Source organism: Eutrigla gurnardus (genome assembly GCF_963514095.1).
Source record: "Eutrigla gurnardus genome assembly, chromosome: 11".
NCBI lineage: Eukaryota > Metazoa > Chordata > Actinopteri > Perciformes > Triglidae > Eutrigla > Eutrigla gurnardus.
Genome location: NC_139925.1, coordinates 4,934,140 through 4,947,039, shown reverse-complemented (window position 1 = coordinate 4,947,039; position 12,900 = coordinate 4,934,140). Strand labels below are relative to the sequence as shown.

At 46.2% G+C, this 12,900-nt stretch overlaps 1 protein-coding gene across 2 annotated transcripts in view; it reads left to right on the top strand.

Moving 5' to 3' along the window:
* LOC311020638 (phosphofurin acidic cluster sorting protein 2) overlaps positions 1-12,900 on the top strand; it is a 46,141-nt gene that overhangs the window by 30,974 nt on the left and 2,267 nt on the right. The window contains exons 6-24 of one of the 2 annotated variants that reach the window (XM_084020800.1): positions 647-738; positions 959-1,039; positions 1,394-1,453; positions 2,710-2,861; positions 2,964-3,057; positions 4,066-4,149; positions 4,889-5,034; positions 5,141-5,273; positions 5,369-5,473; positions 5,583-5,689; positions 7,376-7,530; positions 8,612-8,722; positions 9,593-9,695; positions 10,380-10,412; positions 11,572-11,614; positions 11,709-11,751; positions 12,175-12,313; positions 12,404-12,627; positions 12,823-12,900. The exon at positions 12,823-12,900 is cut by the window's right edge and continues 36 nt beyond it. In XM_084020800.1, the coding sequence (XP_083876926.1) occupies positions 647-738; positions 959-1,039; positions 1,394-1,453; positions 2,710-2,861; positions 2,964-3,057; positions 4,066-4,149; positions 4,889-5,034; positions 5,141-5,273; positions 5,369-5,473; positions 5,583-5,689; positions 7,376-7,530; positions 8,612-8,722; positions 9,593-9,695; positions 10,380-10,412; positions 11,572-11,614; positions 11,709-11,751; positions 12,175-12,313; positions 12,404-12,627; positions 12,823-12,900 (1,983 nt within the window). The remainder of the gene's footprint in view (positions 1-646; positions 739-958; positions 1,040-1,393; positions 1,454-2,709; positions 2,862-2,963; positions 3,058-4,065; positions 4,150-4,888; positions 5,035-5,140; positions 5,274-5,368; positions 5,474-5,582; positions 5,690-7,375; positions 7,531-8,611; positions 8,723-9,592; positions 9,696-10,379; positions 10,413-11,571; positions 11,615-11,708; positions 11,752-12,174; positions 12,314-12,403; positions 12,628-12,822) is intronic. The other variant, XM_084020801.1, reaches the window with a different exon arrangement.

The window sequence follows — 12,900 nt, the reverse complement described above, 5'->3', positions numbered from 1 at the left end:
GATTCAAGGCCATAAAGGAAGTCAGAATTGGCCTTTAAGAACAAGAGGATCCTCCAATCGCCCCGATCCGTCCTCTGCTGTCAAAACCCGAAGGATTTTTGGCTGACATTAAAACGATAGTTAAAACTTCAGCCACAGAAATGTCATTAAAACTTAATCAGAATGAGAGACGCGGCTCACAGAAAGAGCCCTCGAATCTCATTTGCATATAATAAGACTTTCATTACATCTCGGCGAGCACATTTAATTACGTGCACGGAAAATGTTTTTGCATCGCCTTTAGATTTTGTTCATTATTCATAGCAAGTAGTCAAAGCAATTCTTTACTGATGAACTGTGTAGAACTGTGTAGAATAGGAGAGGAATGAAGCAGCTTCATCCACACACAGAAACTGAAATCAACATTTACATCCAAAGATTTTGCAATGTCATTAAAGCAACAAAATTGCTTCCTCTAGTCATGATTTATTCCAAAAGACAATTTCAGAAGTTTCAGCAATAAGAAGTCGGTGACCATGGAATTAATTCATTCGCCATGGAAACGGCATTTCTGTCATCACCACTCTCTGAAAAAGTCGTGTCTGTGGGAGGATGTGTAATGCTACCTGATATAATGCTGATGTTTTTTTCCTGCGTGTGCCTCCAGACCGCTCCCCAGACATGGATAACTATTCTGAGGAGGACGATGACAGCTACTCGTCGGAGCAGGAAGCCAGCGACGACGCGGTCCACGGCCAGGTCGGTGCCAGGAAATGCAAACAAATCCGAAACACACCACGGAATTAAATGCATCTCAGAAACTCGATCATTAAAATATCATATGGCTGAACAAGATTAGTCGACTGAACATGCTGTTATATGTTATATAAGGAAAGAAATACATAATAAATGTGTGCAGGTAGAAAATGTAGGCCCACTGTTTAAAAATGTTCAGATATCTCATCATCATGTGTTCCAGGATCTTTACGATGAAGACGACGAGGTCAGGAAGCCCAAGAAAGCCCGGAGGAAAATGATCCGGACTACGTCCATGACCAGGGTTGGTTGCCTCCTTTTCCACCACGTTGCCAATCATTGACGGAGAGAATAACTCAGAAACCTGCGTTTGCTGTTGTACAAGCCTTTTAAGGGAAGCACACACACTGTGCTCCATTTGTCCGAGCCATTAGGACGATGTGGATGAGCACGTAAATGAACACTGTGGGTTCACTGGACTGATCATAATGGTCTTTACATAGAGTGGCTGTGAATGAGTAATCCAGCGGGACGGTTACTGGGAGAACTGATAAGCCCGAGCCCAGCTGTCAAGCGTATTTAATGATGACAGTTCTTCTTCGGGGCCTTCTTTTCTCTCATAATTCCATGGTTTCTTCCTCTTTTTTTTCTGTTACAGCAACCTAACTTCAAGGAGAAGTTTGTGGCGTTGCTGAAGAGGTTCAAGGTAACGGATGAGGTGAGTCTGAAAGAATAATTGGCTTTGTTTTCATTGACGTGCTGGTACTTCAAACACTTGGTCTTTCCGTTACGACACCTTCAGTTAGTCGGCGATGAAGCCTATCAGTGTTTAAAGTGGCCTCGGGGGGGGGGGGGGGGCAGCAAACAATCTCCGTGTCGACCGTCTAAACGGCATATTGCTGCGGTTAATGTGCTCCTGACCGGAGAGGAATTACCACCACAACAGAGGTGCATGCATCATAATAAAGCGCTCGGCCGCATCGCCTCTCTGCTCGTGGATGTATGATTCATACATTTCCATTAGCGCCAACCTTTATGCAGAATCCATTAATGACCTGACTCCCCCCCCACACACACACTTAATCTTCTAATAAATGCTCGTCCTGTTTAGGTTTTTTCATCTCTCAAGTCCTTTTTTCCCCCGAATAAACGCTTCTGCAGCGTCTTCATAATAGCTTGTAATCAGGTCATCAACAGGAAGTTAACCATTCGTGTGCAACAACCCCTAGATGTCCATTAGTAGCGTAATCTGTGAGGCCATTAGAATTAGAATCATTCCCATTCTTCTTCTTTCTGACGTGAAAACAGTGTGTAGTTTACATCAGTGTAGGTTTTCAGACTCTTTTCACCTCTTCCCTTTAGGTTCATATGTCCCTTCACTAAGACACGCGTGAGAGTGATTCCACCTAGTGATGTTGATGCTATCTGAGTTGCGTTTGGATGCTTCTGGAAGCTCCAGGTGGCCCGGTGATCTTTTATCACGTCCCCCGTCTCTAATCCCTTCCTTGTGGCTGGCCAGCGTGTGCCGGGCTGCAGCTCTATAAATACATAGCCGGGAGGAGGAGGTGGAGAGGGGACAGACTGTGTTTATCTGCTCCCTGCCAGCTTCTGCACTTATGGAGTGGCATTAATCACCTGATTAGTCCACCAGCCTGCCTGAATGCTGCTTCTATGATATACATCCCCGCTGTGCAGCTGGCCGATCAAGGCTCAGCACCTTAGCTGTCCTCTAGCACTCACTTACCTTTTAATTGGCCTGCTTAGGACCAAGGCAGGGTTGTATTTATAGCATAGATTTTCTCATTTTACAGCCTTCGGTGTCTCCCCCTTCATTCTTTAAGCGCCATTAGCGCAGCTGTGAAAGTGATTAGCTAATGCACAGCGCCAGTCACTTCCTACGTCCACGGCCGTGATTACAAATCCCACCCGATTACAGTGCACTGATGTGTTGATGGTGTGTCCTGTCTGGTCCAGGTCCTGGACTCTGACCCAGTTGACCAGACCCAGGAGGTGGAGGAGGATCTGGACTTGCTCTACGACAGTCTGGAGGTGTACAACCAGAGTGACAGCGGGCCGGAGATGGAGGACAACGAGAGCGTCCTGAGCACACCCAAGCCCAAACTCAAGTATGACTGCACCCCAACATTTCAACATATTTCATTATTTCTCTTCGCAGCCCATACATGGTTTTGGTGTCCAATCAGTCTAATTCAATGTTTTGTTTTCAGGCCGTTTTTCGAAGGAATGTCTCACTCCAGCTCCCAGACAGAAATTGGGAGCATACACAGCCAGAAAAGCCAGCAGAGAGAGCTGTCGTGTCCCGTAAGTTGATCACCAGGCACTCTATTTAAAAAAAATAAAATAAAAAAAACGTCACATGCCTCTCCGTCCCTCTGTTCAGCCATAAATGTCTTCCTCTCGAGCTGCTGGAGAGCTTCTTCTTTTTGTAAACAGTGTTACGTAAAGGCATTTCCCCAGGACGGCATTTAAAACGTCTGGTGGTCTGGCTCTTATGCTTATTGTGGTCCTGGGATTCCCGATGATCGCGATGCTAGAGGCAAGATATTCTGAGTATGAGTGCAATGCAGCTCCCGTCCCTGCAGAGGAGGATGTGAAGGGAGGGGGCTGCAGTCCTTACCCTATTCACCCCTAAGGCCCTCTCGTATTTATAGGGACTGACACAGAATGACCTCTCCACCACCATCAATGCACACACACACACACACACACACACACACACACACACACACACACACACACACACACAAATATGCTCAAAGAGAAGATTGGATCGAGCAATCCCTGAACTTACTCAGAGATTTATGGCCCATTGGAAACAACAAGGACAGAGAGAGAGAGACATGTTGAGTCTGATGGTTAGAGAGGGATTGCTGTTTATAAATATCTGGGAATCCATTTCAGCCTGTAATAAAACAGCCCGGAGCATTCGGGACTGCAATAGCCCTCCATTTTGCTCAATAAACGGCTCCAGTCGAACTTCATAAACACCTCACGCAGGCAAAACGGAAAGTCTTTGATCTAATGTTGAAGCTCGATGGTACAAGATGCACTTAAACTCTTTTAGTCAAACTTGACCACACAAGTGCACCCCATTATGAACGTATAGATATTATTTACGCTCGCTGAGCTCATTGCGCAGTGCTGCGACTGTGAAATCGGTCAGTTACGCATCCTGAGTTGTCAGTCTCAAAGCTGAACAGATGGAGCACGGCTCTCCCATCAGGAAGCGTGACATTTTCTTATTTGTGGCCGCCAAAGAAGTGACCTCCATGGTTCAAATGCTCTAAAGTGTGTGTGTTTACCCTGCAGAGCGGAGACTTTCTGACCGTGGACAGATGTAAAGTGCAAGGAGCCCGCTATCAAGATGACAGCATCACAAACACAGTCGTCGGGGTACGTGTTTGGAATACTTTTTTGTTTTGAACTGAATCACCCTCCAGCATCTCCTTCTCAGATTTGTCCCTCGCTGCTCCACCTCGGTGCCCTTTTTACTTATTTTTTTACTCACACGGATGCGAGATGTTTTTCCAGGACAAAGCGAAAAGAGGGGGGGGCGGAGTGTGCAAGGGCAGGCAACACAAACAGCACAGTCATCCATTATGGATCAGTGGCAGACAAGGCGGCCTCATGCTGGATAAATCCTGACTGATGAGGATCGAAAAAGGAGCGCTGTTTGTGTTTGTTGTTGTCTTTGTGCCGTCGGGTCGGTCTCACCTTGTCCGGCTCCCCCTCTGAGCGCCGGGCTGCCGACTCGTCCCAACTGAATATCGAAAAACTGCAGGAAGCGTGTTTCCCCCTCACCCTCCTGCTGAGAGAGCACATTCTTTCTTTTTTTTGTTTCTCTTCTGTCGCGGTGGGCTCGCAACGTTATCTCCAACCTCAACAGCTCAGCTCAATAATTCACCGGGCCAGCACCTCTCTGTCTCCCGCCCCGACTCCTTCAACTCTTGCTATTGAAGTGCTGACTGCACACACACACACACACACACACACACCAGAATCCAGAATGCACCAGAACCTGCATCAGTAATAGATGGGACATGACAGCGCCTGTGTTGTACGATAAACATCAGCATTGTCCTCGTACAGCCCCGTTGGCTCATCTTTGCTCCCCCCCCTCCTCTTGCTTCAGGAGCCAGAGACCGAGGACAGCGTGTCGGGACCGGGACCAGGACCGGGGCCGGGGGAGGTGAGCAGCTGGGATGTCAACACTGAACGGGTGACCAGCACTGTCGGCAAGCTCTGCAAGACGGAGTCCCAAAACCACATGTCTCCCAGGTACACGGCTGATCTCCAGATCACCAGATAGTGTCGTTATGTATGCTCACGGGCTAGTTAAGAGTTTCCTTATAACTTCTTATGAACGTCTCGTCTCCGCTCGCAGTAAAGTGGAGAACCGCCTGCAGAGGCGTCCTCGCAGCACCTCCATGAAAGACCGGCAGAACTCCAAGGCCCAGAGCGACAGGACCAGCAGCATGGAGAGCGAGTGCTCCCCAGACTCACGACTCATGGCGCAGGTAAACACACAGGTGTGTGTTCTTCACATTACGTTTTTAAAGTCCAGTGGGAAAACGTGCTCTGACTCTCCGCTTCTCATTATTTGCCTTAAAAGGTTCCCAGGAAGTCTGTGTACGACCAGCTGAACCAGATCCTCATCTCTGACGAACGGCTGCCGGAGAGCATCATCCTCATCAACACCATGGAGTGGCAAGGACAGGTGTGTGCTCGTCTTCCTCGTCTCAGAGAGGAGACGCACTTGAATCAGGTGTACTCGCTACATTAGTGCAAAAAGACCCAAATACTAATTCCCTCGTGTTTCTGTGCAGTATGTGTCCGAGCTGCTCCACGAACAGGGCCAGCCCATCGTGTCCACCTGCTCCGCCGCCGACGTCCAGGCTGCCTTCAACACCATCGTCACTCGCATCCAGAGATTGTGAGTCGCTCGAACACACACACACACACACACACACACACTGGTTGAATGTAGGGGTGGGTATAAAATATTGATACGGCAATATATCACGATACTTTGCCGCCCAATACAATATCGATTTTTCAACTCCAAAGATCGATTTAAAAAAAAAAAAAAAAAGATTCATGTTTAGACATATTCCTTTACATTATTTGTATATAATAATAATAATACATTTTATTTGTATAGCGCTTTTCAAAGGTACTCAAAGACACTTTACATACAGTAATACAATAAAAAAAATCAAATACATTTAAAACAAGTACAATTAGAAACAGGCAGGCTACAAGTGAGTGCATTAAAACAAGCAGGCTATTTTTAAGAAGTCAGTTACGTTAAAAAGATGTAATGTGAAGTTATAAAACGGTTAAAAAGCAGGCATATGACCTCTTCAGTTCATTGTTCAAACAGTGACACAAAAGGAGAAACAATATTTATTATTTTATTATTTTGTCCATTGTCACTCAGGGTACTTTATCCTTTTATTTTCAATATTAAAAATATCAAAATACTAGTGAATTTCATGGGAATTAATCAAATGGATGGGTCCTCTGATCAATATCATCTGATGTACATATACAGGTACTTGTGTTATCTTTATTTATATCGCAATATCGTGATACGTATCGTATCGTGACCAAAGTATCGTGATACGTATCGTATCGTGAGTTTCTTGCCAATACTCACCCCTAGTTGAATGACACGAGCCAACCCGAGAAAGTGTGATCTCGCCGCCTGTTATCTCGATGCGCTCCCCGCCAAACTGTGTGTGTGTTTACATTGGCTCGCCGCCACAGACATTCCAGGACGCTATCGCTCACGCCGCCAAGGCGCTCGCCGTCCGTGAACCCGTTCTATCAGAATGTGTTTTCTCACGAAAAGCCTGAAGTTCATCCTCCTCCTCCTCGTCTTCTGTCTCGGCCGCCGTCTCCTCAGGACGTCGTGTCAGTGGGAGACTGAGGCTGTGCTGCTCCTGTCAAACCAATTTCCTCCTTTTAATCTAGCTGAACTGCAACTTTCCCGCTCTTTGCACACCTGCTGCACAGTCGACCCGTCGGCTCCAGCTGGGGTCGTGTGGAGCCGTGTGCTCGCTCAGCGCTGTCGCCGCGGGGTTTCCCTCAAATGTTGCCACCGAGTAAAAAGACATTTTTAAAGCTTCCACACATTTCGTGGGAGTTATAATATTACTTCACCAACCTATAACTCAAATCCTGAAGCATTTAGCTGCAGTCCTTAGAGCAATTTAAATATCTTTAAGCCCATAATTACTCATAAGATGCTTTGATATAATTTTTTAGGGTTTAATGCTTTTTTTGAGCGATATTCAACTCGGCTAAAGTTGACTTTTTCTTATTTATACTCATTTGATCGTCTCTTTGTCCTTCGGGATCAGGATCTTAAAGCTGTTGCAATATTTGGTCTAACTTCAGAAAGACTTGCAGACACTTGCAAGTACCTGGTATTACAAATGATCACATGACCTAATCTGGCTCTCACTCAAAAGGTAAGACTGGTTTTAAAAGCAGGAAATCCTGTCGAGGTATAAACCTTCAGAGAGCCATGAATTCTCTCACACACTCCCTCTCTGACCCACATCTTGCGCCTCTTAATTACTCATTCCCTTCCTCCTCGTCTTCACCCTCGCAGCTGCAACTGCAACGCACAGACGCCGCCGACGATGAAGGTGGCGGTGGCGGGCGACCAGAGTTACCTCAGCACCATCCTGAGGTTCTTCGTGGAGCAGCTGGCCAACAAGACGCCCGACTGGCTCAGTTACATACGCTTCCTGGTGATCCCCATAGGTAAGTCAGTGACTACTCCAAACACCCTCCGACATCCACGCTGCATATTCCCGTGCCCCGGCGTCTGGCGACAGCTGTGGACGGAGGCGTTTTCGTGTTCTTGCGAATGCGATATATGTCTGGAACGCCTGGAGGGAATGTCTCTTCCTGGAGTGTTAAAAGAGGAGATATCACAGATCCGTATTGCGTCATACATGCAGTAAAAAAAATCTAGCCTGCGCTTGCTGAAAAGCTCATTAGCTGGCGCGCGACCATAGAACATGGGAATGATTGATTCGTCTCACTGAGGCGTCCGTAGGGAGTCGTAGCCTACTTTATGGCTGAGAATTACAATTCTGCAGTAACTGGAAGGATCTTAGAGAGGATGTGTTATGCTTCTGTTCTGGTTCATACTTGCATGTTACTTCTGTGACTGTGTGTGAATGAGCTGGACTAGAAAACGCCATATAAATGCAGGTCAATTTACTAGAACATGTTTGCATGTTTTAATGCTTAAAAAACGATTTATTTTCCCATCAGGCCGTGCTGCAGCAACTCTCCTCAGTCTCTCTCTTAAACGCTCTGTTTGACCTCTGGCCCCTCCCTCCCAAAAAGCCCAGTCTGCTCGGAGTTTCTGTGGGGAGGGTTACTCCCTTTGACTCTCTGGAGACCTTTTACGTGAACAAAAAAACAATCTAACACAGTAAAAGCAAAAAAGGTACAATTTGTTCTCTTTAAATAATAAAGAAACAAAAGCTTTCGTCCGCCATCCATCTGAGCAAATAGCCAAAAACTGCCGAGCACCTGAGTGCCTCCCTATCTAGCGCCATCTGCTGTAATCCTCCAACATTACATGTGCTGTACCCCATAACTCCAAACCGTGTCCCAGAAGGATGAACCTATTATTAGAATTAGATGTTTAAAAGGTGAAGGTCGCCCCGACCTCCCAAAACAAGAATGAATATGCTAATTATGACCCATTTCTAATAGGAACCATATATTTTGGACATGGATGTGAACTATAACTTGACTGGTTGGTGGCTGTCATTCTGGTTTAGCATCACTTTTAGACTTAAAAGTTATCCTCTGAACTCCTGCACAGGTTCTCATCCCCTGGCAAAGTACGTGGCCTCCTTCGACAGCCGCTTCAACAGCATCTTTATGGACACGGCGTGGAGGGAGCTGTTCTGCAGGACGGAACGGCCCGCCTCAGGTAGGACGAGTCGGGCTGCAGGAGCAAGTATGCGTGTCTAATGTGCAGCCAACTTGAAAGGGGAGACGGAAATGGGGTCAGAGCATGGGTCAGGGGCTGATGGATGGGAGGAAGAGACGTTTTTATTCCAATTGCAGAAGACAGATACAGCCTGCTGCAGTGTAGCAAATGGCTCTAGATTATGTCCTTCCTCCTCCTCCTCCTCCTCCTCCTCCTCCTCCTCCTCCCTGTAAACGGTCTCCTGCTGCTTCAGAAGACAGTCAGAACTCTGACTCAGATATTTACCCCAAAGATTGTTAAAATTGCAGCTTGCTTGCTGGTACTCACATCTATATTTGAGCTCGTATTCCCATCCCTTTTTCTCAACTCTCCCTCGATCAGCCCAGACACGCCCGATAATCCTCACCCATCCCCCACCTATTACTTCACCTCATTTACACCCATAGGTGCCAGACCTACAGTCCAACACGCCGTGCCTATTATTATCTCTGACATTAGCTGCCGTCTACAACATAAAGGACAGAGTGTAGATAGATGCCTGTGGGTGATTTTTTTCACAAAAGGGATGAATTGGGTCAAAATAAGTCCAAATCAGACACATTTCAAGCTGGCAAACGTGTACTCCGTCGCTGCCCACGGGTCTCCTGTCTGACACACCATTCATCTTGTGTGTCGTATGCTCGACTTCACCCACGTTTTTAATGACATTTTACTCTCCGCACCCCCCCCTCCTTAGTTCAGTGGAATAAAAGTGATTAATGCTCGGTCTTCCAGCGATCTGCTGCACATTTGCAATGGGTTTGTCTTGCAGCTCGTTAGTCGGACGTGAAAACAGGAGAGACGCGTTGTTAACCATCTGTCTCCCTGCAGACAACATCGACGTAGCGGGGCGAGTGGTTCAGTATCTGGGCGGAGCCAACGTGTCCCACCAGTTCCCCATCTCGGAGGCGATGCTCACCTACAAGCAGAAGAGGTAAAGTAGCTGTGATTGGTTACGTTTGAGAGAGAGTGTGTGTGTGTGTGTGTGTGTGTGTGTGTGCGTGTGTGTGTGCGTGTGTGTCTGCGTGCGTGCGTGTGTGTGTGTGCGTGTGTGTGTGTGTGTGTGTGTGTGTGTGTGTGTGTGTGTGTGTGTGTGTGCGTGTGTGTGTGTGTGCGCGTGTGTGTGTGTGTGTGTTTGTACGTACGTGTGTGCGTGTGTGTGTGTGTGTGTGTGTGCACGGATGTTGTGCTCTTTGAAAGCATGATTTCGAGCTTGGAGTAATGTTTATTTTCTCACCAAAGAAATGATCTGAGAACAAATATCGCTGGCTGATGATTGGTTGAACTGCATGAAGAGGATGTTTAAATGCATATGCATGCAAGACACACACACAGACACACACACACACACGTTTCTGTGATGTGTGACGATCAGTCGTCATGCACGTTTATCCTGATGCCCATGATTATTATTTTTGACAGAGGCCTCTTCCTCTAAGACCAGGGTTGCATTTCTGTGTGCACTTGTTGCTTTCCTTCCCGAGGTCTGAGCGAACCATCCCCCCCCGTTTGTAATAAAACAGCTTCCTATTGGTCAGAAGGTACTAAACACATGACGCAGTTTTAACACTGTTGCATTCCTTCTTTCCCTCCCTTTCCCTTTTGATTTGCATTCAAGGAAAAGAAGTTTGTATTTTGATTTTTACATCAGGTATCTAATTCTTCAACTCTTGTTTTTTTTTGTTGTTTTGAACCTGTTTTCTCTCCTCCATTTGACTTGAGCTCCCTGCCGTGTCTTTTAACATTTCCCTCTTCACACTCGATACTCACCGTGACTTCACTCTGCACTCTGTCCTGAACTTGTTTCCCCCGTTTTTTGGTTTGGTGTGATTTTTTTTTTTGATCCTTAACTCCGTCCTCTTTGTGTCGTTGCTGTGAAGATTTGCCTAACAACCTTTTTAACGACCCAAATGTTCACAAATTGGAATGATTTTTTTCTGATTCGTACATCCAGCAATATTAGAATCTTAACAAATTATGAAATGACTAGAATTCATTTAGAACGACCTGCAAACTTTTACAGATTTCATGTTGACCTTGAAGTGAGCTGAGCGAATGGTGTATTGATTTACCCTTAGGAGTGGCTACATAATTATTATTATCAACTCCATATTATCGACTTGTTTGACGACTGCAAGGCAAATCAAATATTTAAATATCAGGCAAAGTAATTGATATCATGGCTACATTAATGTTGTATTTTCCTCATTCTAATCTGCATACAACATGTATAAAAAGAAGTAAAGTAATACATACATGCACAAAGGATTGGTTTATTATAGCTTTTGCCCTCATGTTAGGAGAGTTATGTCACAGCTGGTGATGCTGCACGTTAATCCTTACCTTGCAGTTTGTAACATCAGTGTGATGTAATGATATAATAGTCGAGCACCGAGGTGGAGATCGCTGGTGACTGCCGTCCTGTTCCACCACTGGACCACCAGCTGTTTGGGTGTAGCGTGTTTGTTGGCGGTTCATGAAAGACTGGGAGAGAACCAGCGCTGCGCTACGTTAGAGGACGTTTGCATTAAAACCAGCTGATAAGAGTCCGTCTTCTCTTGGTTGTAAGGAGCGTTCCTCCCATCCATCTTCATTGTAACATGAACCCCCCCCCCCCCCCAAGATGACCCCATTTCACTCAAAAGCCGGTCATGTGCCATTTGTGCTGAGATGGGACATGGTGCAGGTCATGCCACGGCCATCTTCCCCTCCAGGACCATTGAGTGTTCATGTGCCCCTCTGGACTGTTACAATGTAAAAACACTAAAACACTGTCGTAACCAAAGCCTCTTTACTGTCACCGTCTCCAGCCCCGATGAGGACTCCTGTCAGAAGTTTGTGCCGTTTATTGGGGTAAGATTTTATATTTTGTCTCCCCCTCTTTTCACTTGTTGATCCAGTTTCTTTTTAATTTAGTTTTAAACTTCTTTTTTTGTTGTTCTTGAAGGTTGTGAAAGTTGGGATTGTGGAGCAAAGCCTCTCGACTTCAGGTAAGGAAGAGTGTTGTGTGTTTTTATTTTTTAATTACCCAGAAACCCCCGATATTGTTTCATTTACATGATTATGACGATGGTTAGTTTTACTTTGAGACTCAGTGGATGAAAATGTTGATACCATTGACTACTGTTAATGCTACTACTACTGTTAATGCTACTACTACTATACTACTACCAACACCAAACACAGTTGGAACCCAAGGGCCTGGGCTGCACCAGATTTCTGCCTAAAAGCCCATTAAGGCAGTGTTTTCTCTCCACTGTCGCTGTAACGCTCCTGGTGATGTTGGGACTTTGAAACTGTATTGTCATGAGCGTATTCTAGTCCTGCTCAAAGTGTTACGTGTCCTGAGATGACTTCTGTTGTGATATGACACTATAAATAACATTTAATTGATTTTCCTCCGATTTTTCTAGTGGACTCAGATGATGCGATGGGGGTCAACACGAGCATCCTGTCCTCCCCAACGCCCCCATCGGCTGGTCCGTATGGCAAGGAAATCGGGGGCACCCCCCCACAATCCCCCTCCGTGTCCACCGCCCTGTCTGGAGCTGGGTACGACCCCACACACACACACACACACACACACACACACAGAGTTAAGTGTGCTCTTGGCCGACGTCCCTGACGTTCCCTGTTTCACAGCTCTCCGTGCTCGGGCAGCGAGGTGATGGGGCTCCAGGTGGACTACTGGACGTGGCAAGGACCGGAGAAGAAGAAGGAGGGGGAGAAGAGAGACGTGGGACTGAAGAACACCTTGAAGAGTAACTTCCGTTCTCTGCAGGTCAGCCGCCTGCCGTGTGGAGGGGAACTCACCCCCCCGCCCAGCATGGCCATGACCGTCGTCACCAAGGAGAAGAACAAGAAAGGTACGCCTCGGAGAAAAATGATTATTATTATTAGTCACCATGATTTGTTTTGGGAAAAAAAGTTTTACAATTGTAAAGGATGAGTTGGGAACTGACTCACAATGAACAGTTAATAAAAATGTTTTTAAAAAGGGATTAAATTGATGCAGAAAAACCAGATATAAATTATTACTATTTTTGTGTTTGTGTCTCCAGTGATTTTCCTCAGCAAGAAGCCGAAGGAGAAAGAGCTGGACTCTAAGAGCCAAGTGATCGATGGCATCAGCAGGTTGA